Genomic DNA, 27,829 nt, shown 5'->3' with positions numbered 1-27,829 from the left:
CCTGATACTTTTCACATAAATTTTCTTATAGTTTTCACATAAACTTTTCATCAGTTTTTAATTATAATTAATTACAAGAAAACTTTCTGCTTTAAAATAATGACAGGAGGGAAATTATTCTCTGGGTTGATGATAACATTGGTCTTCCTTCATTTTGGTCCATCGGCAGCACGACTCTTTCATCTTTTGAGAATGGTTTTCCAGCTTTGCTGTTACTTTTCTTGCTTTGCTTTGCTGCTATGCTCATCCTCTTCATGATTTAAAACAAAAGAAAGTGACTCACAGAAGCAGCTGGTAATGTTATTTTTCTTACTCTTCCTTGTTGTACTTCTAGTGAGAGGTGCTTAAACCCTGGCTGAAGATAGGAAACACCATTATTGGAAATAAGACACTGCAGCGCTTATCATCTAATGCTTCTAATCATCCTTCCAGATTGTTACAGAGGTGTGATTCAACCAATGCTTCTTTAAATAAGGAGATATATATATATATATATGTATATATATATGCTCTTCTGTTTCCTGTTGCTTTTCTTGGGTCACACTGCCCATTCAGAGCTGCCACCACATCCATACAGGAGTAGGATAATGACTGCGTGCTGCCAACCCAGCCTGTGGGGGTGGTCTTCAAGCAGATTCAGCAGCAGCTGAAGTGGGATCACTCTGGATTAGACCTGATTCACTGTGCTCCTGCTTCACAAATGGAAATAGCTAAATTATGCACCCAAATTGCTGTATTTTCTACAGCTGACCAGTGGTAACTGGTTAAGAGGCAAGATATCAGATGGTCAATGTATGTGGCAACTTCTTTAGCCACAAGAAACTTCTGTTGGCTGCCATGTCTTTTGCATACATTCTCCTCGTGTGAGTCTTGTCCCAAATCCATAGAAATATGCAGACAAACAGTGCAAGGTAGTAAACTAAAGGCAGACTTATTTCAATGTGTAGTTATAGTAGTAATTCAAAAATGGTGCTTAAAACAAAGTCATTATCAAAAAGGCACTCGCATCTTTTTGACACGGTAAATAGCCTTTTTCGAACTTTGGGAGGCAGGCAGCTATAAATACATGTGAAAAGTAGAGAAGCTGTCCACTGGCTATATCCCCAAGGAGAAGGGATCTGTTGGATACTGTGGAGTGGGCTGGTGTGAGCTGTGTGCAGCACCTGCCTGAAAAGCACCAGGTCTGTGCTTAGAGTGGTTTTTTCCTCATTCCACCTCAGGCCAACCTTACGTAGTACTTGTTTTTCTGTGAATAATGCCAAGTGACAGGGGCAGGAGAAGGATTTGGGAATGAGGGACCTGTTGCCATTTCTGTTGTGTCATTTAACATACCTCTTACCCTTCAAGCAAATGTTCTTGTTCACTTACTCTGTGTGACTTTTGTGTAAATTGGAAACCTTATTTATTTAAAAAATGGACAACAATAATACACCACAGTTCCACTGAAAATGGCAATGGTCACTGAAGTAACAGCTCCTGGTTAAACAAAGGTTTGCTCTCGGGAAGTGATGTTCCTGCTCTTCAAATACTGCAACACTGTTCTGGGAATATCATACAGCACAAAGGGCTTGTTTGTTGGTACAGCACTTTTCACTGTAGCTGCTTTTTCTACAGTGAGGAGAACTCCTGCAGTTCCTCTGAGATCCTGTGTGTTCCTGGCCTTCCATCATGGGATGTGCATTGTCAGCCCAGCTGGCACACACACGAACCTGCAACAGGTGTGCTGGGTGGGCAAAGAACAGCTCCTTTCTGTCTAACTCTGGCTTCAAACCTCTTTCCTTCTAGATGTCCACACAGAAGCAGTGCAGGCAGCCCTTGCTAAACATAAAGAAAGGAAAATGGCAGTCCCCATGCCCTCAAAACGACGTTCATTGGTGGTGCAAACATCAATGGATGCCTACACACCTCCGGGTGAGTATCTCTCTATTTTTAAATATTAAATTGAATGAGAATTTTTAAAATGGTTCTTTGTGCTGCTATGAGCTGCTAATCTGTCAGCATAGATAGAAATGGAAATGTCATTTGATGCACACCAATCTTCATTGAGGTATGTTTGAAGAGAAGGTGAACTGAGTAGTGGAAAAGTCAACAGGGACAGTTCACATGATTGCTTTGCCCTTGGTGATACCTTAGCTTGCACCAGTCCTTTTAGGCTTACAAGAACCTAACTATGGCCAGCTTGTCATTCTTTATGATAGTCCAAGTTCCCTTCACGTTTCTGGTTTATTCCCTAACAATGTAATCTAACATTGTCTTAGCAACTAGTTGTGCCATTCCTTTTCAAGTTTATCTGCTCTTTTTACCTACTAGATTGTGAAAATACCTCATATCTCATGCTTCTCATACTCACTGAATCCAGCTGGGACTCCCATTTCACTGAGGATTGGTCTTTGTACAATTGTATAAGTGTCTCACAGACTTTGTGGAGTGAGCTTGGGAAAGTTTTTTTTTATTCTCTCCTGGCTGGAAATCTTCAGAAAATTCTGTGTTTAACATTACAAAGGAAGACTTTAATTATCCTTTTTTTTTTTTGTGTGTACAATAATACACACGCCATGACCTTAGAGCAGGAGATGTGCACGGTTAGCAACTGACTTAGTTTCAGGGTTTTCAGTAGTGCAGTTTTCTCATTATGTTTGCCTGCCTTCCTGAGATTTTCTTAATGGCACTTTCTTTAGATTTGTGATGTGAATATGAGTTATTTCTATTAAGAAAACCCCAAAGGACTGCAAGCTAACAGGCTGTTTTTAATTACTAGATACTTCTTCTGGTTCAGAAGACGAAGGCTCTGTACAGGGCGACTCCCAGGGAACTCCCACCTCAAGCCAGGGGAGTATAAACATGGAACATTGGATCAGTCAAGCGATCCACGGCTCTACCACATCAACCACTTCCTCCTCCTCGACACAAAGTGGAGGCAGTGGTGCTGCACACAGACTAGCTGATGTTATGGCTCAAACTCATATAGGTCAGTATAGAGATGTGTTGAGTGTGTCCAGTTTAACATGAATTTTGACTCTCAGGTTCAGCTGATGCTGCTACATGAAGTCTTACAGAAGCCTTTCCTTTCTTCTTTGTTTTTTAATATTTACATGTATTATATGGAGAGATAGTCCTACGTTCCTATTTCAGGAGGGGAAAAACATAGCAGTTTGGATTTGGGGGTAAACTTATGTTGTGGCAAACAGGGTCTAGCTATTTGGTTACCAAATACCTTAAAATGTACAGTTCTGTGACTTCCATTACTTAGCGCTATAAAGGATCCTCTGTAGGATTCATCAGTAAGGAAAATCAGTGCATGCATCATTAGGGATTGCTTGCATATGAGTTTCCCCCACTGCTGCACCACTTTAATTACATAGCTTGAGTGATTTTTGATAATTCTGTTAACAGTAGTCCTCTTAAACATATTTTTTTCTGCCCTTAATTGAATTTAGAATACTTGAACTGGGATATCTAGCGATTATACTCCATGGGAGAGACCATTATATAGCTTCAGAAAAGGGAGCTGTTGTTATTAATAGCTTGTTTATTTCCTTTGGAAAGATCCTAGGAAGTCAAAGCTTTCTTTGCATTAGGGCTAAGCTTCACAGACATAATTCCTGAATACTGTGCCATTGACCCTAGTCTTTATTGACATGAGGCAGCTATTTGATTGGATATGTGGAAAGCAAGGCTTGATTTCCTTTCACTCTTCAGCTGCTTATCATACAAGGCACTTGCTTTGGGTGTGTTCTTGCTGGGGTGTGTATTTTGGGCTCTCACTGAAAATCTGTTGAAGTCTGTGTTGGAACAGATAAAGCAATCTTACTACTGTCTTACTACAGTTTATGTGACTGTTCTCAACCTTTTCAAGTGTATGTAATGAGATACATGAAAGCTTCTTCAGTATTCCTGGTTTTATGTGCTGGAACAAGAGTACATATCCCTTGGTTTTTGCTATCAGTATAGCTTGATGTAACACCTGTATTTTCAGTAATCCTCTCATCGCGATCTGGAACTGCTGAATTGCAGTCAGGGGAAGAACTCGTATTGTATTCATAAATTCATGCTAAATGAATGCTTAGAAACTTGTTTTAGAAACACGTACACTTGGAAACACATTAATCATTGCATTTGATTATTTTCTGTGACTTCATCTTGAAATGCTACAGGAAATTATAGCATAGAGAATTAAATTTATCCAAACTCTGAAAGGTTGCATTACTCACACACCAAGTCTTAATGTGTCTTTAAAAATAGCTTCTTTATAATTTGACATTTTGGTAATTTTAAATCTGGCACAGTAAATCTTCTTTTATAATCACTAAGTTTGTGGTAAATAATACAGCATTTATAGAGCTAAATTAAGATGGCACTATTCTGCAGAAGAGGGAAACTACTATTTTTTATACTTGTTTTATTGTGCCTTGTTGTTGACTAGAAAGATCTTGCCTTTGAAGGAAGCAGCTGAGCTTACCTCAGTGTATGCATATTTTCATTTGTTCTGACAATGGGATACCTTAAATTGCAACTCTTCTTGGACAGTAGTTGAGGTGTAGTAATGTAAAGGTTGTTTGGGCACAAAATATGAGTGATGAGACTGGGGTCTTATGGTTGCCATCAGTCATTGTTGCTAAAGTCACTGGAAACGTAAGAGAAGCTGCACAGTTGATAACTCTAAGATGTATTTCTTCATGAGTGAGCTGCATCCTTTAAGAATTTGAAATTAAATTGCTATTTTGTTTCTTTCCCATCCAAGAAGGTAAATTTTGCATTTAAATGTATTCTAAGAGGTAATAGATTTGGAGTATTCCTACAGAAAGCCTGGCTCTTTGCAGGGCAGTGGGCCAGTGATGGTGAATGAATACATGTCTTTGGCAGGAGAGTAGATGAGAGAGAAGAGTAATCCTGTTCCTTAAAGTTCCTCAGCTACCAGAGACAGTTTGTTCTTGGTCACAAAGAACATATGTTACCATGGCTTGATGTTTGGTCCAGGGAATTGTTCTCCAGAGACAGGCCAGCCTGCAAGAGAGAAGGTGCCAATTTTACTCTGAAGGTGCCAATTTTAAAAATACAAATTCAAAGTGCAACAGGGAAGACCTTAATGATAACCCAAAAAAGCCCTCCATTCTGATATCCACTAGGATTTTACCTCCAGAGTGCATCACACAATGAAAGGGAGATTTTTTCCAGTTTAAGTATAAGAATGCAGGCCTGAAAAGGGATTTGATAAAAAGGTTTGGCTACAATATAATCAGAGTTATCTTTGTGACTCATTTCGATAATTTGCATAAGATATGATATGCTTTTAATGTTATACTGTTCATTTAATTTGATTGCCGCTGCTTTATTGTGGCCAAAGTTTTAGTTTGGGATAGATATAATTTTAATATTTATTCTCAGCTTTAAGATGCTCAGCTGTCTGCATTAAGCTACAGGGAAAGTCTTCAGTTTGGCATAGGTGTCACAGTTGGGTTCAGTAATTCTTGAATTTAGAGGTCAAACCAGTGAAATCTGTAAAAAAAATCTAATGTTCTGACCCTTCTTTGGGTCAGTACTGTGCATATTTCTAAGATCTTTAACCTTTCTTTTTTTGGTATTACATGGTTTGGATTTCTGTGTATATAAAAATCAGGGACAGAAAGCACAGCCCAGAGCTCACAAGGTTCATGCAATGAAAATTACACAGTGCTTGCCTATGACTGTAAATCTTTATAGTTAATCATGTCATTTCAAAGTGTTGATCCTATAGGTGCATTTAATGTTTCTTTTATATGCTTCAAATATGTTTCTGTTTGAAAATCAAAGGCTTCTATCCACATTAAAGGCTACATAGATTGCTAATCAAATAAATATAAAAACATGTGCCATAAGCATGGCTGATAGTTTTCAAACAACTGAAAATTCTTGTGTTCTGTGGGGAATGTTAACTTATACAGGAGACTAGTTTAAAATACAATCTGTCACCCGGACATCAGTACAAGAAAAACCCAGCTACAAGAGCTGCATCTCTGACCCTTTTCAAATACCTGCTGCTTATGTGAGATTCCAAACCTCCACTGAAAGTATTCCTCCACTTCTTTGCCTCTCCTCAGACGTGGGGCTTTGTCAGTGCATTGGCTCTATCCCTACATGAACATGCTCTGCTTTGTTGGGCCTTTCTGATCTTCATGAAATGGGGTAAATGATGTCACTCCAGTGGAAGAAATGAAGAGAGCCTTAACTGGAAACAGCTGTTCTGTCTGTGATCCTCTAATGCAAGGATATTGGAAGAGATGGGAATAGGAGGTGAATATGTATCTTTGATGGAGGAAGTACTTTGAAGTCATGCAGCTGTCACAGTTTCTACTTTTTAGTGAACGGATGTGTCAGGATCATGATTCTTAATGAAAGCTCAGACAGTTCTTTGAGTTACCTGACATAAGACCAAGCAACTCTCTACAGATCGTGTCCATAGCCAAAGCTTGGATTGAATGTTCTATATTAAAAAAGGGTACATTTCACATAACATAACAATTATCTTTTTCTTTAGAAGTCATTCAGACCAAAATTTTGTCTGTATGATTTTCATTTCTCCAAGCCTGACTCTGAGACATGAACTGACCAAATATTTGTAAATCTAATGGATGAAACTTAGAGGTAGATACTGCCATGATAAGACATCTGTAAAGCAGATACTATAAAGGAACACGTCAAGACAAACCTTAATATTCCTCTTCTTCGGGATAAAAGTAAATAGCAGCTGGGCACTAGAACTCTTTGACTGACCTGTGGTGGCAGCCTTGGGTAGAGAGATTCTTTTAGGCAACTTCATGTGCAAGTGCTCTCTGTTCAAAAGGAAACCCTTTTACAAAAGAGCAGGACTCTTGTTATGTTCTTTCCCCCTCCTCAGCACCATGTGTAACAAAGAAGAATTTGGTTTAAGCGCAGAGTTCTGAGGGGAGAACATCCCCGCTCATGTATCTTCTGCCCCATGCATTAAAAAAAATTTAATCTTTAACTCCAATTCACTTTGCCCTGTAAAGTCTGAAAGATGGAAATACTTCACTGGAAAGATGTAAGCAAATACAGCTCACTTTAAAAATACCTTCTCATGTTATTGATAGCTGACTAAGTACAATTATTTTCTTAGTCATGATCTCCCATATGCATAGCAAAACTGCATTATAAGTAAAGAGAAAGATAAACATCAGCATTTTTTAATTCACTTAGTTATTGAGTAATACAATCATGATCTATAAAAAGCTCTTGCCACTTAACAGGAAAGGGCAAAAAATTGTGCTGAGTCTAAAATAGTTGATAATGACAAGAAATTTAAAAGGAAGACATTATTCAAGCCATTACCAGCATAAGCTTCATTGTTCAATCTATTGTATTTCAACTGTCACTTATAGCACAATATAAGGTGTTTGTTCAGTAAAATTGTAACAATGGACATGATCAGAAGCAAAAGCTCCAACTGGACATTTGTAGAATGCACGACATTTTGAGTTGGTCAAAAAAAGCCATTTCATTTTCCTCAACCAGATAATATGATTGGGTGATAGGATTGAGCCCTTATGATGTTATGAATATAAACATTAAATAACAGCTGCAGACATTAATGTCATGTCTTAAATTTTCATGATGATTCTCTGTCAAATGCTACCTTTAAATGAGAACTATGCAAAATAAGTATCTATTATAGCATCCTATTCATGTATGTGTAGCAAAAAAATTAGTTTTCTGTGTCGATGGTGCATAAATTTGGGATTGAATGCACAAGAATCACAGTGTTTCAAAGTTCAAAACTCATAAAAATGAAAATGCTTTATAATTATGTTTGAAATTAAATTTACTGTAGAGGTTGGTGTTCTAGTACTTATGACATCATAATACTTAAATAAAAGGTTTAATAAAAAGCACATCTTGAAAACAGTACTGGAACATGATGACATTTTTCCAGAATTTTTTCGTTTTGAAAGGCTCTTACCCTGTTGTAAAATAGAATGCATTTCTCTTCACTTCTGTGGCAGCAGAATGACAACCTGCCTTCTTTTGTAACTCAGAGGCTGCTGGGGATCATTTAAGTCAATTGAAAGAAAAGTTGTTATTTGCTTGTGGCGTTTATCTCCATCTAATCTAATGCGGATAAAAACCTGCAAAAAATTTATGAGACAACCTATAAAAATAGTACAAATACGTAGGAAATAAAGACTCAAACTTGAAAACATGGGAAGACGAACTGTGGTAGCATGCTGAGTTATCAGGCCATGAAAGAGAAAGATTAGCTCTGTGGAATTGTTCAGCAGTGCTGGCATGAGTCAGACCAAATCGTGTTTGCCTTCTGGAAGGCAAGGCTTTGTTATGCGGAAGAATTGAAATATCTCTGTCTAAAAATAGTAGACAAGCAAGTGTCCATGAAGAATGCAAAGTTCATGTTTCTTTACATTTTATTTCTTGCCTCTAGTTTCCAAACCTGCTATGATTGACTTTTTTCCTTTCTTAACTAAAATTGACATATTCAAAATACAGAGGTTATAAAAGTGATATGCATTGGCACTTGCAAGTGATTGACAATGTGCTGTGTTCTTTTTACTTAGAAAAATCAACACAATAATGCAACAGAAGTGTATTTCTCTGGGTCTTTTCTGTTTGCAGATGTCCACAAGTTTTAAGTAAAATCAGATGTCAGTGGAGAACCTACAACCTAATTGTATCATTTTCTTAGCCTATCGCTTATGTGATTGCAGATATACAGCCCTGTTTTAATCAGTGCAAACTTTATTTATTAAAATCATGCTACACATTGTAGTTCAGTACCATCATTTTATGCATTAACTTTAATGCCTGTTCAGATGTTGGGGAAAAAACAAAATCAAATGCTCACCTTTCCTCTGCCCTTTGCTTTTCTGCCTTTTGACACTAGAGGTACATGGTTAAACCTTTTAACTTACTTTTCACAGAAAATCATTCTGCCCCTCCAGATGTTACCACTTACACCTCAGAACACTCAATACAAGTAGAAAGACCACAAGGACCCACAGCACGGGTGGCACCAAAGTATGGCAACGCTGAGCTTATGGAGACTGGTGATGGTATGTCACAAAGCAGAACTGGGGTTATTTTGAGTATCCTGGACTTTTTAGTGGTTACTGTATGCATCTGCTCTTGTTTTTTGGGTGTTCTTTGTGATTTTTTCTGGGCACTTTTCACTTGTAAACACAAAGCTGCAGGCCCTTTACAGTTCTAAAATAAGCTGATATCAATGAAGATAACATAGAGAAATATTTCTTAATCAGCAGAGCTGACTCCCAATAGAAGTTTGGCAAAAACCCCAGAGAATCTCTTTAGATTTGCTATTATCATGCTGTCTGGTTACAGCTAGTCTGTTTTTTTAAATGGCAGAGAATGTGACATGCTAGGATGGATCTTGAAAATTAGCATGTTTGATGTTTCATTCTCTTGAATTTTTTTTTTTTTTTTTTTTTTTGAAAAACAGTTATTTGTAAACCCTTCCTTATTTACCGCTCCTCTTTTCTAAAACTTACCAAACAATATTTCAGCACAGCATGGAGTTGTTGACCAAGTGTACTGCATCTAAACTTAGTAGCTTCTGCTCTAAACACCACTTGATTTTTTTTTTTTTTTTTTTTTTTTGAAAAACAGTTATTTGTAAACCCTTCCTTATTTACCGCTCCTCTTTTCTAAAACTTACCAAACAATATTTCAGCACAGCATGGAGTTGTTGACCAAGTGTACTGCATCTAAACTTAGTAGCTTCTGCTCTAAACACCACTTGGTAAAAGTTTTGGAGCCAACCTTATGGAAGGGTAAGAAGTTGAAATTCCTGCAATGCAGTAACAGAAAGCTATTAGTTCAGGAACAGATGACATTGGAGAGGCTTTGCACTCGACTAGAGAAAGGGAAGGGGGAGGTGATTGATGGGACTATATTATAAAAATGCCCCTTGCCCCAGGCTGCTGCTCGGAGCAGTGTTTTCTGAAGTGCTGTATGGGCAAGCATGCTCCCCTTGGAGATTGCTGGCTGGTGGGATTGACTGCAGGGATGTTCAGAGAATACAGGGTCATGCTGAAATAATACAAAGACGTGAACCATGTTTAAGATGGGTACTGGATGGATGTCCCCTGCAGTGTAAAAATAACCCAGAATAAATGACAGGGCAGAGCCTATGACCCACACTCCTCACCAGGCTGCAGTCTAGTCAGACAACGTTGGTATGGCCCATGATCATGGGGAGGGCGAGTGCCAGTTTTCTCACTGACCATTGCTGAGGGAATTCCCTCAGGGTACTGACATTTGGTGTAGGGACATTTTTTCCACTGTGCTTCTCTCCCTCAGTCTGTGTGCTGTTTCCCCTCTAATTCTGCAACCTCGCTCTGACATTGTTGTACTGGTTTTATTCACATTAGGCATCACTGTTCCTTTTTGCGTGTATGTTTTAATGTTAAATACTTGAGTCACGGTATGGCATGAAACTGTAGTTGTGGTGGCCTTGCAGTCCTGGACTTTTTCTTAGCCCACCTGACGTCTGGTGGGTGCAGCGTAGCTGTCGACTGATGTCTCCATTGATCCCTGTCCTGCAGGAGTACCAGTGAGCAGCAGAGTGTCAGCAAAGATTCAGCAGCTGGTCAATACACTAAAACGGCCCAAACGACCACCATTACGAGAGTTCTTTGTAGATGACTTTGAGGAATTGTTAGAAGGTAAAATGACTGTTTTTCAAAAGGTTTGGGGATCGCTTATTAAAACTCTGTAAAATGTTTGTCTCCTACGTTGACTTTCTAGTAAGCCAAGTAAGCCCTCCCTGTACTGGCAAGTACCAAAAAAACCATTGGTATTCAGTGGAAACTGCTTGTAGTACGCTTAGACATAGTGCTGTGGAGTCAAAAGTCTCTCTTGTTTGCTCAGCTCCTGGTTCTGCTTGCAAAGAAATGATAGAAGAGAATACAGGGAAGCTTTGTTTTGAGAACATTCTTCTGTGGCTTGCAGCCATTGCTTTTGAACACCAATATGAGAAAATCTATTAGTGAGGGAGCATGTTAAATGTTTTACACATCCTTTGTGTAACAGTGAAGTATGAAAAATGAACTAAATGTAAAATAGAAAAAAAGATGCAGTCAATAAATGGAACTTTTTTTAAAAAAGACCGGTGCTTTGAGGATTAAGATTTGCCAGAATGTGGAAATTTAAATAGTCTTCACAGGAATTTATAAGAAAACATGTAACAGAACATGAGTTAAATCAATCTGTTACTTGTTAAAGTACATTTTTGTCAGTAGTCCTGCAGTTCATCTCATTACTGCATTTTTCCCAGGAAAAAGTATTCTCCATCTCTCTTTAGGAATAAAGAAATGTTGATTATTTTGAAGATAAATATATGCATGCTGCCTCAGCAGTTTCTTTCCCTGCTTGTAGAACTCCTGTAAGAACAAGGACTTTTCATTCCTGAGGTGCTTCAGTTGCTTGATCTGTGTTAAAGTTAAAAGTAAATTATTCTGTTATATTTCTCTGTTACTTCTCAATACCTTCTTACATGTTACTGTTTTCAGAATATTTTGCGAAGGTAACTTATTCTCTTGATTACACAGGTGTACACAAGGTATAGAATTCACATGGTAACTGTATATCTTTTCATAATCATAAGTTCAACAGCCAGATCCAAACCAGCCAAAGCCAGAAGGAGCTCAGATGTTGGCTATGCGTGGGGAACAATTAGGTGTGGTTACAAACTGGCCGCCTTCCCTGGAAGCAGCCTTGCAGCGATGGGGGACCATCTCACCAAAAGCTCCTTGCCTAACCACTATGGATACCAATGGAAAACCACTGTATATTCTCACTTATGGTGAGCACTCTTCCAACTATTTGTGCTTTTATATATTCTGTGCAGTGTCTGTGTATAGTAAATGCATAAACATATAGTGAAAAAAGCCTTGTAATGATGCATCTGTTCTGTTTGTGAAGAACTCTGAAGCTGTTGATGTCTGAGTATGGGTTGCTGAGATGTTGTAGTATGATTTATTTCAGACGGAGGAAAAGAGCTGAGTAGATACACCCATGGAATAACAGATTATAAATTAAAACCACTTTTCAAATAGAAATGCGTCCTAGGGCAGATTTTCCTGAAGATTAATGTCTAAATCCATTGCTCTTGGATCTCGCCCAGGCTTTGTTCTGCAAAAGCCTAACCTGGTGTACAAAATTCATCAGCTTCCTGAAGAAGTTAAATAGGATTTTTTCCCTTGTTTTCTGACATTGTAGTAAGTGTGATTTGAATTATTTCTCCTGATGGGTAGTTGTACAACTAGCAAGTATACCCCCTAGAAAGAGATTTACCAGGATATATTTCAGTGTGACCTTTGGTATGTTGATGTAGTCCAATGTGTACTGCCTGACAGTGTATTGCAACCAAGAAAGGCCAAATAAAAATAAACATAAGGGTACCTCTGAAAAGTAACTCCCATATTGCTTCTAATTTTGAGATGTTCTGGGAACATTTGGGAGCTGTTCAAAGGAATTATTATGAATAACCGTCAGACTTTGAAAGTGAGTTGGAACATTTCCGTATGCTACTGATATGGATATAAAAAATTGTTTTTTCTTTTTTTATTTCTACCTTCTCAGGGACTTGGAGTTCTGTGCAGAGAATGTTGTTACATGCTGTGATACAGAGGTCTGTCTGTTTTGTTCAGTGCTGAGCATTCATTTCCGTTCAGGAGTCAGACTCAGTGATGGTCCCTGGCCAAAAAGTTGTCTGCTGCAAGTTTGGCACTGCAAATATAGTTAAAGGCTTTTAAAGCATAAGAGCACCTTTGCAACTGAGGGTCATGCATGAAACACTTTCCCTTCAGGTACCTTAGAGTTAAGAAGTGACTTAATTTCAGGGGCAAACATACGATTCACCATTGATAAATGTTTTTCTTCCTTAAGGACATTTACTTGGAACTAGGGAAGAATTTTAAAGTTTGCAATTACATGTTTGCAAAAGTCATGTCATCTACTGAATGCCCTAAATAAATTGGACAGGAAAGGAAATTAAGCTGTTACTGAGAATCAGACCATTTTTCTGAATTTGAGATTCTGTCCAGAGAGTCTGAGCATATGTCCTGCTTTGCCTGAGGCTCTAGGGTGAGCAGATCAACCCAAGGAACATATTTGCATGGCTCATGGAGCCACCTAGCCTGCTTCTCTGTTCTAAAATAACTCTCTCCCCCTTCTACATTGTCTGAATCTTGAGAAAAGTAGGACTAAAATTCATGTTTTTGCACCTTTCATTTGGCAGCACTTTGGGATGTGGTTTTCCTGTTGCCTTTCAGTAGTTTCTTGAGGTCAGAAAAAAAATCAGTTATTTTTTTTTCTTCTTTTTCTTTTTATAGATAAAAGAAATTACAAACCAAAACATTTCCTAGATTTACTGAATTCTTCTCTGCTAGGTGCATTTCGTGCTGACACTCTCTTTCATGGGAAATGTTCATTCACTATGCCGTAGTAGTTTTCTTAAATGAAAACTGCTTTGGAAATGTCATTAACAATACAGCCACTTGCCGTTTCACTGGTGACTTTATGAATGATTTTGCTGGAGCTAGTCCACCTTCTGTGCCTGCAATATTTTCTAGCAATGGCAGGCATGACATTTTTTGAACTCGAACATTAATAGACATTAAGCCTCGAAATCATTAAAGACACTCCTACTCATGAGTTTTTATCCTTGTGCATAGTTCCACTGGCCATGGTAGTAATAAAATTTTGAAAGATGAGCTTAGCTGCAATCCTACGACATAAATGGTATTTATGTGACACTGAATTTCCTCATGTGCATGCTATGATCAGGTGGCTAAAATTTTAATTATCAACCCTGACAATTTTCAGTAGCCTCTAGTTTGTACTTCACAGTTATTTTCAAGTTTTTTGTTAATTTAAAGCAATACCATTACCAGGAATTTTCATATATTTCACAAATGTTCATGAGTTTTAAGAATAATTTTAATTTTCCAGAGGTTTGGTTTTTGAGACGTTGTCATCACTTGCACCTCCTTTTGAATATTTAACCTTTATTTACTGTTTTTGCTTCAGTCTCTTCTCACACCCCCTTGTCTTCCTGGAAATCCTCTTCCTTTATCCTCCAACTTTCCAGTTAAGGGGAGGCTTCTCTTTGATGTCTTTTGATATTGTTCTCAGTATCTTCTCCAGTTTTCTGTTCCTGCATGGATGAATTGCAGGTTTGCCTTGCCACTTTCTTCCATCTTTCCAAGATGGTTTCATGGAGTGTCTCTGTAGCTATCAGCTACATCAAGACCCATCTTGAGTAGGAGTTCTAATTCCCTCAACACCATGCATATTTACCCCCTCTTTCATGGGTTGTTGTAGACAATATTGCCTTCCCATCCATCTCTTGGGCTGTAACTAGAGTACCATACACAACCCAGACATTTGCTTCTTTGTTTATTTTACAGCCATTCTGTGTCCAAACCTTGCAGGTTATTTTAGGAGGAAATCTTTTCAAATTGAGACCTTTTGCTGCATCTGCGTGGTGATATCTCATCCCATCTGTGACCTTGGTCTCGATTCTTACATCAGGCTCTCTTCTGGCCCTGAAAAACATAGTGCTGACCTCTTGCATCTATCCAGGATGCTTTCTTATTTGCCATTGGTGGCCTTGCATGCTGGAAAGGAGCTCTGAGAATCCACAAAATTCTGCTTCTCCAAAGTCTTTCTCACAACTCCTTTGCTGTCCCTTCCAGAGACACCTTTGAGGGCTCAGACCAGAGGTCAAGCTATGATCTGCTGTGGCAGACAGGGGTGGATGAGTGTTGCAGGGACCACCTTGTGTGGTTTACTGGAATTAATTTCTCCCCCTAGCGGTGCTGATGTGGATATGTGTTAGTGTGGCTTTGGGTGGTGAGAGCTCTAGATTATGAAGGGCTTCTGGGCCAGAAGGGGAACTAGTTTAAAGAAGTTGCACTTCCAGCTGTTGCTTAAAATCACTGCTGCTCTCCCATTTCTCTGCAGGAGTTCATCAAATTTGTAATGCTTTGTATCTCCTGTGTCTTTTTCAGCATGTTTTTTGAGCTTCTTGTCTTCGTAGCATGTCAGGACTGGTTTTGTCCACTTGTCTCAGATTACTTTAGATAGAATAAATGTATAAATGCACTTGCAGACTTGATCCTTTTTTTCAAGCAAGTGTTGGAAGTGATTTGCCTCAGTTCTTGTTCTTGTCAGTGCCCCAGTTGTAATCTTTATTTAATGTACTCAAAATTCTTAAATTCTTTCTAGTGAATGAAACACTATGAATATTACTTATTTCTCAAATATTTTGTTCCTCTGGGAACTTGTTTAAGTGGAGAACATCTTAGTTAAGTTATTCTCAATCCCTTTATAAATCAAATCACTGAATAGGCATAAATTGAAATGTCTGAGATATGGGAAGGAAATATGTCTTTATCAGGTTTTATGGGAGTCTGAACTCTGACTAGAAATGTAATGTGTGCTTTGAGGAAAAGGAAAACAATTTCTGGCTCAGACAAAGTTAATCAGGGTAGTGAGGCATCTGGTTTTAGTATTAATAATGAAGCACTTAGTGGTTTCTTAGAGAAGAAACTTGAATAAAGGACAATTAAATCCTATATAGTTCTTATGGTATCAGAGCTACTTTTCTTACTTAAAATGATTATTCTAAGGAGAACCAGAAAAGCTGGGGAAAAAGTAAAGGGTTGAAAGTAATTTATCAGTAACAAGTTTTGAGCTTTCTTATTGTAACCATTATTAAAAACAACAAAATGAGTACCAGTAAACTTTGTCTGATTCAAAGAATCTCATTTCCTTTATCTAACACTTTCTGTAATCAGATTTTTTAAAACATACTTTCAGTATCTCCGATGTAGTGTTTCCGACATCGGAGGCCCACTAGAGACAGCAAGGCTCTCAAAAAAGAGCAGAGGTGACTCTCTGGGCAGAAGACTGTTTTTTCCATTTGGATTCCATGGAGAAGGAAATGCTTGGAAAATGGCAATTTTTTTCAAATGAATTGCTGATTTTAAAAATAGCTCTAAAGCAACTGTAAACACTTTGGGGCCAAAGTAATTCTGACTCATCAGGGGTGATGTTGCTCCTACTGGAGGTATCCTGGCATGCCTGAAAGGTAACAACAGGCCAGAAATAGCCAACCCAAGCCGTTCTGCACCTAGTGTGCAACCTGCACCCCTGTACTAGTTTGAAAACAAACTAGTGGGAGATCGCAAGTCAGAACTATAATTTAATAGGAAAATTAAAATAAATGCAATAGTACAAGAACAGTGACAGAGTCAGGATACAACCTGACACCCTGTTAGTCAGGGTGGTGGTAGCAGTCCAGATGAAGTGGTTCTGTTGGAGCAGTGATCCTGTACAAGGATCTGGTCTTCACCTGAAGGTCCAGTAGTAGCACTTATTCTTTGGGAATCCAGTAGGTAAGCCTGCTCGTGCTGTTCCAAACCGCAGATTATCTCCAGGTGGGAATACTTGGCTCCTCTCCCCTGGCTGATGTAATTCTATGAGTCCTCTCCCCTTGGCTCCTCTCCCCTGGCTGATGTAATTCTATGAGCCGTACAGTGGGTCCTTGATGGCCCATCAAAGAGATATAGTCCCGGAGGGAGTTATCAGGGATGAGTCATGGTAGGAGATAACGAACACTACCCCACCTGCTCTAACAGCTTGTGAAGATGATAATAGAATACCTATTTTTGGTTACATCTTACACTGTAACCTAGGACACCCTCCCATACCTTTCTGCGAGAATCTCCTAGGCCAGGAATTTCACAATTATCAGCAGGAGAGAGACAGATTCGAGATGCTTCTGACCAAGCAGCTGCATAACCAGACTGCCCTTACCTCGGAAATAATGCAAGACTCACAGAGGTATGGATAGTCGTCCATATGGGTTTAAATCCCCAGACAGGTATCAATCTTATGGTTGTTTGGTATTTTAAACCTTTGTTTCTTTAATAAATAGACTGAAAATTACTGATTATATGGTTCAGACTGCAGTATCAAGACTGTAATTGCAAGGTTACCTCTATTCTGAGTATGTCTGGTGTCCTTCATTCTCTGCAACAGAACATTTCTGTTCTTTTTCTTTGGATTTTTTATCCCAAAGAGCAACAACTCCGTTTGCTGTTCAGGCTGGATCTAAAGAACTCACGAAGAAAGGATTACCAGAGTAGTAAAGCTGCGACTATTATTTTGCAAAGCAGAAAAAAAGTCCCTTTACCTGCATAGCATTAGGAAGTTTGCCATTTACACTAGATTTAATAAATGCTCTTGTTTCTGTTTAATACAAAGAATGTCATACTGTGGTATTGAGAAAATGAATATTTGACAAAATTATTTGCAGTTAAACTTTGGCAGTCTCGCAGTTGCTGTGCACGGAGATTGGTAAGCAACCACTGGTTTGGCTTTGTTGAATTAGTGCTGTGTGGTTCTGAAAAGCGTCCTGAAGATGATCAGGAAATTTCGTTGTGGTTTGTTTTCTCTCTGTATTTTCTCCCTGATACAGCTTTTCTATTAAAACCTTCTTTACATTCAACACAAACATTTAGTACTTTTACAGATTTGGAAAGGAAGAGGAAGGGGACTTACTTCAGTGTCATGTGGAAAACATCTAATTTTTCTTAACAGATCCCTTTTGGTGTGGTTTTTAACACCTTGTGGTTTTCTTTACCTTCATAATGTGTTGCTTAACCAGATGGGACTGGGTATTAACTACTTTTGCTTGCTAAATTTTATTGCCATCTGAGTAGACTTAAAAAAAAGAAGATGACTGAATACAAAATATATAATTGTTGATGTGGAGTTGCTACTGCTTAACTAAATCAAAACTCCAGTGGCAAGAGAAAAGGGACTAGCTCCACGTGGGTGCTAACAGTGTTTGTCACAGCTGCCAGAAGGCGAGATGCCATTTTCCATTCTGTCCTGCCGAGCATTCCTTCACATGTGATGTCTGCCAGATATGGCTCAGATTCAGAGGCAGAGTGCTACTTGCTGTTACTCACTGGACGGTGGGAGCTCTCCGCTCAGTTTGCAAGTGTGTGAAGAACCTGAAAGGCCTCCCTGCACGAGCATGCTGCTAGGGCATGAGAGTCTGGCAGCAGCACTCTGGCAAAGTGACAGAAGTGGCTAAGGGAGATGTGATCATCTTTAGAAGAAGATATATTTCAGTAAATAAGCAATTATAAGTTAGGCAGTGATAGATGGAGAGAAAAGCTCAGTTTCTTACCATCTTGTGGAATTATACAAGATTTTGGAAAGCAGCACCACAATTAGCTCAATGGGAGGTAGAAACAAGGTTAATAAATTGTAGTAGTGACATAGTATGCATCAACTGCCTGTTGTTGGGGTTTTGTTTTCCAAAATCAGCTAGGGGAACTCTACCAGTCTGCTTTGTATGGGAAATAGTTCTGTGACCTGAAAACTGAGGAGTGATTCGTGTTCTTAAACATGTAGTGCCTTATGTTACCCATGAGATGTGTGTGTGACTGGCAGTCCCAGCACTGGGTCTGCAGAGCCAGGGCCTCTTCCAGAGGGAACCCTTGTCCCTTAAACACCACTGAACACTTCTGTAGATGGCATAACAGTCCTTCATTTTTAGATGCAAGAAAGTAGCTGTTAATGTTTGTCTAGTGAGATTGGGGCCTGACAGGCACAAATCCTGTCCTGGTGTGGTGAGTAGGAATGTTGTTTGCAAGGACCCTGCTGCAGTGGGGATGGGGGCAAGAATGTCAGGAGCAGGAGGGCTCACAGGGTCTGGTGTTTAGAGCAGGGAAGCAGCAGTTCAGCTCCAGGCTCCTGCACCCATGCTCTGCCAGCTGTAGAAAGGGCCGAGGGCAGCTCCCTGCAGCAGCAGCATGGCTGGGAAAGAGGAGCTCTGGCACGGAGCTGGGATATGGGCTGCTCCACTCACTACCAAATGAAGCTGTTGCTTGAGTTTCCTGCATCTGCCCCCTGTCTTCAAGCCAGCTCAAAAGATTAATGGCAGTGTGTTTATCTGAGGAGGGCTAGTGCTTCACTGAACTCGGGATGAGGACAATGGGACGTATCCCCAGTGGCTGCAAACAGATTTCCTCTGGAGCCCATGTAACGAAGTGATTTAACCCACATGAGGATGGGCCCTAAACCCTGCCTCAGAGCCAAAGCCTTGGATGGAGCACAGCTGGCCTCCTCGCCAGGCCTCCCACTCCCACAGCACAGATGTGGCACTGCATGGAGGTCACGGCAAGGTCGCAGCATCGGGATTTGTGGGAGAGGTTTTAGCAATCAGCTTTTTTCCCAGCAGCATCTAATCTCTCAAGTTTGCAAAGGAAGAATTACTCTGATTTGCAGCCTAGACAGAACCAAGGAAGGAAACACTTCAAAGATTTCCTTCTTTATAACATCCTCCGTTCCTCAGGGCTGTTATCCTGCAGACGTTGAGTCCTTTGTGTTTCTCAGTGGTGTCGGGTCGGAGAGGGCAAACAGCCAAGGTGACAAAACAAACCCATGGTTCAGTCCACATCTGGTCAGAAGTTCGTGCCCCATCCAGCAGCCGCTGATCTGGCCCTGATCATCCATACATTCCTAGCTCCAGCTTCTGCGTTACTGCTCCTTTTGTGGCCCTTGTTTAATTTACTTTTTTGGAACACAGCTATATACCCTGCTAGAGAAATTACAGACTTCCTGTTGAACACAATTTAGTTCAAGATCTGCGTGGACTCTGCTCTGTTTGCTCATGTGGGTGCCTGGGGGTCCCTGCCTGCCCGTGACAGCCCACACTGGAACAGAGTTGGCAGCAGCTGAGGGCAGGCAGAGCCTGTAAGGGTTGGAGTGACATTATAGAGTTTATAAGGTCTTTGTGTTCCAGCCCCTTCCCAGCTGAATGCAAGCAAGCTGCTTCACTCCAGTTTTCCACAGTTTCACACTCAGAGGCACATGATACATGATGCCTCAGATACTTAACACAAGTTGGTATCACACCAGTAAATACAGAAGGAAAGGGCTGTGGTGACAGAAAATTCGAGTCTTTTCTAGCCACTAGAAAATATGGCCATTTTTTGTGCAGTTCAAAGTGTATTCAAACAGAAAGGTGAAGAATTAGGAAGGGAGCCTTACATTATCTGTGTCTTAGAAGATGAAATAAAATTTTGGCAACAAAAGAGCATCAAGACAAAACATGTTTAAACTTATTTAAAGCTTTACCAGAAAGTACTCCTTCAAGTTTTCTTAGTCTTTGAGAGAACTTAATTTCAGCATTTATCCAGGTCTCTTAGGTGGAGATGATTGTACTGCATACCTGGGTACCTCTGAAAGAATGCATCTAGATACTGTAATATTATAGCCCTTAGATTTTAAAGAAAATATTCGATGGCACATTTGATAGATGAAAAATTAGTGTGAATGTGTCACAAATGTAAATTTAAGATTTGTAACAGATTTAATCTTTATAGCTCAGACATAACTTTTCACAGCAGCTCCTTCAATGTTCATTTCAAGCTTAAAAGTGTTTTTTGTAAAGATGGTTCTCTTTTGCAATTCAGAACTTTTGCCAGGCTTTTGATTTCCATTCTCCAATATTCTGTATCATTATTAATTGCTCTTTTAAGTTTGTTGCCACTGAAGCTTAAAACTTTAGGAGAAAGAGTATTTGCTTTCTTAAGGCATCCTTTTTTTTTTATCCTCCTCACTTGTCAAGTTCAAGCGTTAACTGTAGCAGCACGGAGGCTTTTGAAGACTTTCTTTCCATCAAATGCAGGTAGTTCTGTCATAGTCCTGTGAGAGTTAATCCTGCAGACATACTCCTGTATCTATGCTGAGTTTCCAGTGAAACAGAATTGTGTTCCTTTCTGAGCAGCAAGACAGTTCAACATGCAAATACTGGCATAATTTTAATAAATTAAAAACTTCGCAAAGCATAGTTTGATGATACAATATTACTGTTTTCATAAGAAATATTGCATTTAGTACTTTCTCTGTAACAAGCAGCAGTGACTCTTCCAATTTTCCTTAAGTGAGAAAAAAAGAAAATCTGGCCTTCTCATCATACTTTATATTTACATTGGATTTGCACTTAAAAATTATTCAGTAGTATTGCATTTTCTAACCAGGATGTGGAGGAACTTATTATAGCAACTGCTTGGCTTAGTTATAAATAGCAATACTGCATGTTTGGGGGGCTGAACTGCTGAAATCCATAGGTAATCTGTTGTCAGAACCTATTATCGTTTCAGTTATTGGTGGGCATGAATTAAAGATTTGTTACTGTCAGACTGAATAGTGCTTAAAGACAGTACCTGGGGGCCAGCCAAGCACAAGGGCTGTTAAACTTGGTATTGTTCACATGGAAGTAACAAGGCCCCTAAACAAAGGGCATCTGGAAGAGCAAAGATGCCAATCACTTGAAGGATAAATGAAAGGCCTGTAATGTGAAAAAAGAGGTCGTGGTGAGAGAATTTTTCGTTATTGAATGTTGGGGTGACGACTTGATAAGGATTAGCTAAGAGTGGTGCTGGAAAGGTGAAGCAAGGGAGAAGAGAGACAGTAAGGAGGGGATACCTGGGGAAAGTGAAATGAATCAGAGAAGGGAGGATATGGGAGCAGGTGAGAAGGAAAAGCCAAGTTAAATGGAAGAAGGCCCAGGATTAAAAGTGAAACAGCCATATGGATGTGCTAAGGTTCAGAGGGTCCCTGCTGCTTCAGTGTGCCCCTTTAGCTGTGGGGTGTTTTCTGTTTGTTGGGGTTTTCTTCTCTTTGCCTCTGCTTCTTGGGAGTCCTTTTCTTTTCCCTTGGTGAGAGAATTGCCATGGTGAAACTGAACATCACCTCAAGGTCAGTCTGTGCTGAAATGCGCCGTGTCCAGCTTGCTACATCTGAGGTGTTAGGGTGATGTCTGGACTTGATGATGTACCAGCCCCTTCTGACAGTTAATTTCAGAGTCAAGATCCAATTTTCTCCAAAGTAAGAAACTTCTGCCAGAAGGAAAACTATTCTCACTTTTCTTTTTTTTTAAGTACTGCTGTCTTGAAAAAAGAAGTTCAAAGAAAACTTCTGATAAGTATTTAAGTATTTCCACAAGTCCCAGTAGTGGTGTCATATTTAGCTGGAAAACTAATATAAATGTTCCTGCTGTGTGTTTTCCACTTCTCAGGTATTCTTTCTCTTTAATAATCTTGTAAAGCATAAGAATTTTTATATTAATTTCAAAAATTTTGTGTTAATAGGCAAACTTTGGACCAGAAGTATGAAGGTTGCTTACAATATACTACATAAATTAGGCACAAAACAAGAACCAATGGTACGACCTGGAGACAGGGTGAGTATCTCAATGATTTTTTGTAATAGTTCAAATCCAATGCTGACAAAGAGAGAATGAGGTATTTGGGGTGCTCAGAAGAAATCAGTGAAATAATGGGGTGTGGGATGGGGTGCTGAAATCTGCTGTTTACTGCCTAAGACTGATCATTCAGACAGATGTTTTGGACTGCATAATAAGTAACATGAGCTGGTACTCCCTGAATAGTAACTTGAAGTTGTGGCAACATCAGCAATAAACATTCCCATGGAAAGTGATTTTTGGACATTGAACAACAGTCTGTTTAGTAAAAGCTTGCTCATGGAGCCTGGAGGTGTCATGTGGATAAAAAACTTACTTACTAATGACTTAGTAGTTGTTGAGATGGTAGAAACAAGAGGAGCATTGTGGAGGACAAAGACAAGCAATGTCAGCACATTTTGGCAGCCAGTTGAATAAATAAATGACGCTGACTGGTAGCAGAGAATATTTCCATTCCTGGTTCTGACTCTGATGCAGCTACTGCTAGAGGCTGCATCTAAGTAAATGGATAAAGCCCACAGAGAGCAAGAGTTGCAGAGGTAGCACTTGAAAATGTTAAATGAAGACAAGAACATCCTATGGTTTTGCTAACAATGTACTTACAAACCTACCCCTTTGTCTGCCAAGGCTGGCTGAGCCTGCTGCTCATTTTCTCTGCCAGAGTGTGTATAGAAAATTCCACAGGTCCCATTCCAGTTTGGATCTAAGCTGTGGAATGGATATTCCAGAAAAAATTTGTCAGAAATGCAAATTCTAGTCCTGCCCTAGTGCTTAGTGTTCTGAGCATGAGATTAAGTTTCCCCCCTCCAGGGTCTGACAGCAATTCTCAAACTGTTGGTTCACTTGATCCTCTTGTGCCACATGTGAGAAACATGTCTGCTTGCATTACACGTCTTAGGGCTTCAAAAATGAGAGCATGCAGTAATGCTTCCCAGAAGGAAAAAAGAGGAAAAAAAATAGTGACAGTCCTTCCTGTGTTTCTTTTTGAAATAAATCATAAAGAAATTAACTAAAGGATCTCTGGATCCTTAATCTAAATTGCTTCCTACGATGGCGTTCAGCTAGGACTAGGATCTGAAGACTCTCTTTTACTTGACTTACAAGAGTGTCTCTAAGCAACAGCAGAAGCAGCAAGTTGTTCAAGTGTACACATCAAAACAGTCCACCCAGAAAGCTCCAAAGGAATAAAGTTCACATACAGGCAACGTGCATTTCTGTGTATCTATTGTGTGCTGCCTGCCCATCTTTGTAGTCATTTTCTGCAGTAGTCACTGGCATCTCCTAACATTTAGAAAGGATTTGTGGATAGTTCAGGCTAAAGCTGGAAGTTTAACTAGCACAGGACACGTAAGGAACAAATTGCAGCTCTTCTAAAATAAGTCCACCTAGATTAAAGTGAAACAAATGTTTATAGCTGAGTGCTGAAAGCATATGCTTTGTGTTGTAAAAGCATCTTGCCTGGCATCCCTGTGTAACAGGAACGTGATCATTTGAGGCAACTTCACATTGAAGATGAGGTGTTACAGCACTTCTGATGCTCCAGGCTGTGATTCTGGCGGTTACACCCCTGTCGTAATAACATAAAAGCTTTCTGACCTCTTTGAAGGTGACTTTATTCTACATAATGTGTCTTGTGTGACAACACTTAAAGGTAGTTTTTAAATACTAAATGAAATACAGGCACATATCTTTGGTCTTTTCCAAATGAGAATGTATTTGTTTCCTTATTTTGATAGATATAAAATAGTTTATATTTTCCTTTGAAAACACCTTCTGTCAATACAATCTCTGTTTTTCATTACCATTACTACCTAATGACTACCATTACCTCACCTCTTAGGTTTTTTGTCTGAGCCATAAAATAAATGAACGTGCCTGCATCTCCTTCCGTGTTTCTGGTCTTGTACGTGGCAAACTGCATTTGCCTTCTATAGTAGCTTCAGAAATTTAACCTTGCATCACCCCAGACAGCTGCCTGGAAATTAATCTTGCTCTCTGAAATACCTACTAGCTAACCAGATTCTCTGTTAATATACACTGTATGATTTGTTTTTCTTCAACTTTATCCCTTTTTGCTTTTACACACATTATTTATTTATTTGGTAAAGTCTGTTAGTGATTAATGTTTTTTGGAGAGGAAGTTAGTGCCTCATTCCCACTGGACTTCAGTGATTTTTTTTTTTTCACCTCTGTCAGCTCCTTTTCAAAGATTCCCAGCCAAACCTTCACTGCCTTTGTGTAAGCAGAGACCAGTGCAAAACCCAACAACCCTCAAAGTATATTTTGGGATATTTCAGATGTTTGCTGGGCTCAGCAATCTCTACCATCCCCTCTGTGCACCTGGCAAAATCCCTCTATTTCCATTTGCATACAGTAAGCTCTGCACAGCCATCTCCAGCACTTGGATTGTTTAACGTGCAAGTGTGTAGATAAAGTAGCGGTGTATTTGCTCTGACTCTAAAGAATTATGAGTTAAATCTTCAGCTTAAAAACCAGATATTTTGGACCCACTTGGACAAGGCTGGTTAGATTTCTTCTAGTTTGAAGAAATCAAGTTGATGTATGGAAGGTTATCCATACATGGATACATATGGAAGGTACATACATATGGAAGGTATCCATACATAGTATGGAAGGCTTTGAAGCCATGTGAAAATTCTGGAAACTCCCAGTAACTGAACCTTGGAGCATACATCATGATTTTACTTCAACAAAACTGCTGTGCATGTCGAAGCAGTCAAAACTCAAGAGCTACCAAATAGTTCTAGCAAGTTGCAAGGTGCTGTGATAGTACAGCCTTGTCCTGTGTGTGAGCCCAGAGGAATGAGGTTTGAAATCATTTGCCATGCCTTTGCATGCCACTGCAGTTGACTGTGCAGGAGTAACCACCTGTGTTACAGCTGTTTAGGACATGAGCTGAGAACGCCCATCTGACTAAACCGGAACAAAATTGCAGAGAGGATCCAGCCACTAAGGTCATTCACCAGTGAGAGCAGTACTGTTGCCTGCCCTTGCAAGGAGAGCTCTGGGCTCTCTGAAGCTGCTGGATCCTCAGCAAGGCTGTGAGCCCTCCTGTCTCCTTCCCCTTTGTCTGTGGAGGATCTCAGGCATTGTCCACGGGGCCTGCAGGAGTTAAGCTGCACAGTTCAACACCTACTGAGCATTCCGGTGATCTGTGATTGGTTTTGGCATTCTTTTATCTAAATAATTCCCCCGCCCTAGCCCTGAAGCTGTGAAGTTCAACAAATCCACACCTAGGCTGGCATGTGATAGGGCCAGCTCTGGATGTGACGTTTACTTCTAGATACCAGTTTTTGTGTGTGCACACAGCACACAGAAACTTTACACTTGGACAACAGGATAGTCCTAAAACAAAACTATTGCATGAGGCAAAGTATAGTGAAACAAAACTGTGTTAATGATTGACATAATGGCATCTTAAGTCTGGGTAATCTGATTTGGTCACATGTACACTTCAGTTTTAGTAACCTCAAGCAAATTACTACATTAGAATCTGAAATTCTTTTAATTCCATTTGCTTGGTTATTTAACACCGGTAAAACAATCAGTTAATTCAGAACCAGATGAAAGGTGTTGTCAATGTAGGAAACAATGCAGCATGAAAATATTTAACTACATCCTAAGTGAAAATACTCATAAAAGGAATATTTATCAAAATAAATTCCTTCTGATTCCTCATTCTCTGTCATTAGGCATTTGAATAGCTGTCTTAGAAGTGCTCCAGTATCATCTCCATCCAAAAGGAAGCATGGAAACTCCAATTATCATTATCTGACACCTAGGATGAAACATTATTAATGCACATCTCTCTCTTTCAGGTAACACTCGTGTTTCCTAACAATGATCCTGCTGCTTTCATGGTGGCGTTTTATGGCTGCCTGCTTGCGGAAGTTGTGCCCGTCCCAATTGAAGTGCCACTTACAAGAAAGGTGGGGAACTGAGTTTCTTCTCTGTGCTCCATTTTAGAACTTACATCAGAATAAATCACAACTGAACACAGCTTTTGAGTACATTTTTGTGGTTAGCTAGCTCTGAATCTGAGGATACCAAGATAGTTCTGTGTGGTGAATTATATATAGTTTCTTCTTTTTTGTGATGGAAAATCTGAAGACGTGCTTGCAGTTTCAGCAAAGGCAGGTCTGCATGGAAAATGAGAGGAAAATTTTTCAAGAGGACAGCTCTGCCAGTCGTAGATAGATTATCTTTGTTGCCTTTTAAAGCCTTCTGGTGTTGGCCACTGACAAAGAATCATCGGCAACAACTGCTGATTTTCCACCTGTCCCTGCAACCCAAGCTATGTTATAATGCCACTGATGCTGTGTGTGCTACTTCAAAGCACTTATGGAAATGCCTTCTCCTCTGTCTGTATGTGCATATGTATTCCAAAGCTTCTGTCACCATGGTCACCTCTGCCAAGGGTGGCACTGGAACAAATTCAGCTCAGGAATTCTCGCCACAGAACATACATTCATAGAGAAAACTGACCACTTCTAATCAAAAGCCTTTCACATCCAGTGTTGGTTCAAAGATTCTACCACGTATCCCAGAGAAGTGTTAGGAGGCAGATAGAGCAGTTCCAGCTGGAAGGAGTGTCTGGGGGTAGTGAGGGGAGGATCAGTGGTGGAGGTGAATGACAGCTGGGTCACTTACATAGATTCTGCAGAACTTGCATTTTTTTCTGAGGATGTGTGCCTTGAAGGCGGTAAGTACAGCAAAATGTATTTATTCATTACAAGGGTTTTTTTGTTGTATCCCCTTAATTTACCATGTTTGGCTGCTCCTACGTACCCCTTGTATGATCACTTTTTTATTAGCTAGCACTAATAATGCCTTGCTTTAATTATTTGGTCTGGACTTGGCCGTACAAAGAGTGTTTTTAAATCCTTACGGGCTTTCTTTTTTAAAGTAAATTGTTTTGGAAAATGTTGACTGAAGCCATGAGACGTTTCCAAGGAAAGGGCTGAGCAAATGTATTGCTTTGGTCAAACATTTTCAATGTTTCAGGTGTCAAGGGTTTTTCTTTGAAATGTTCCAGTGTTAGAGCACCCTGGAGCAGAAGCTCAAATCTTTGTTTCATGGACAGGAACCCTGCCTTTCAAAAGAAAGCCCTGAAAACAAGATTGTGAGCCCTCACGAAGGCTTTGCAGTTTGCACATCTCACACAGCAAATTAACAGCTCGACATAACTGGAGATTCCTTCCTGAATGAACCTGCTTGAGCCTTCCTCACCTCTGGGAAGCTGAGCTGACCTCAAAATTTCTTGATTTCAGTCATGCATGTCCCAGCCAACATCTGTGGTGGGCTCCTGCCATGGTGAAACCAGAAGGTGGCAGGGACAGAAGGGGTGGGAGCCGCAGGAAGGGGCAGGTTGATAAACTGGGGAAGGAGGAGAGAGAGATGGAGGGAGGGAGTGGATCAGACAACAAGAGGCCATGATCCAGCTGAGCAGATTTGAGGGCCACTGAGCAGAAGGAAGGACCAAGGGAAAGA

At 39.8% G+C, this 27,829-nt stretch overlaps 1 protein-coding gene across 2 annotated transcripts in view; it reads left to right on the top strand.

Moving 5' to 3' along the window:
• Positions 1–27,829, top strand: part of DIP2C (disco interacting protein 2 homolog C) — a 145,778-nt gene that overhangs the window by 28,466 nt on the left and 89,483 nt on the right. For both annotated transcript variants that reach the window (XM_017728922.1, XM_008629661.2), the window contains exons 4-10: positions 1,786–1,911; positions 2,759–2,968; positions 8,928–9,059; positions 10,569–10,688; positions 11,630–11,827; positions 22,206–22,297; positions 26,158–26,268. In XM_017728922.1, the coding sequence (XP_017584411.1) occupies positions 1,786–1,911; positions 2,759–2,968; positions 8,928–9,059; positions 10,569–10,688; positions 11,630–11,827; positions 22,206–22,297; positions 26,158–26,268 (989 nt within the window). The remainder of the gene's footprint in view (positions 1–1,785; positions 1,912–2,758; positions 2,969–8,927; positions 9,060–10,568; positions 10,689–11,629; positions 11,828–22,205; positions 22,298–26,157; positions 26,269–27,829) is intronic.

This window comes from Corvus brachyrhynchos, unplaced genomic scaffold (genome assembly GCF_000691975.1).
Source record: "Corvus brachyrhynchos isolate BGI_N302 unplaced genomic scaffold, ASM69197v1 scaffold52, whole genome shotgun sequence".
Taxonomy (NCBI): domain Eukaryota; kingdom Metazoa; phylum Chordata; class Aves; order Passeriformes; family Corvidae; genus Corvus; species Corvus brachyrhynchos.
The sequence above is the reverse complement of the archived record's forward strand: the minus strand, read 5'-3'. Positions and strand labels throughout refer to the sequence as shown.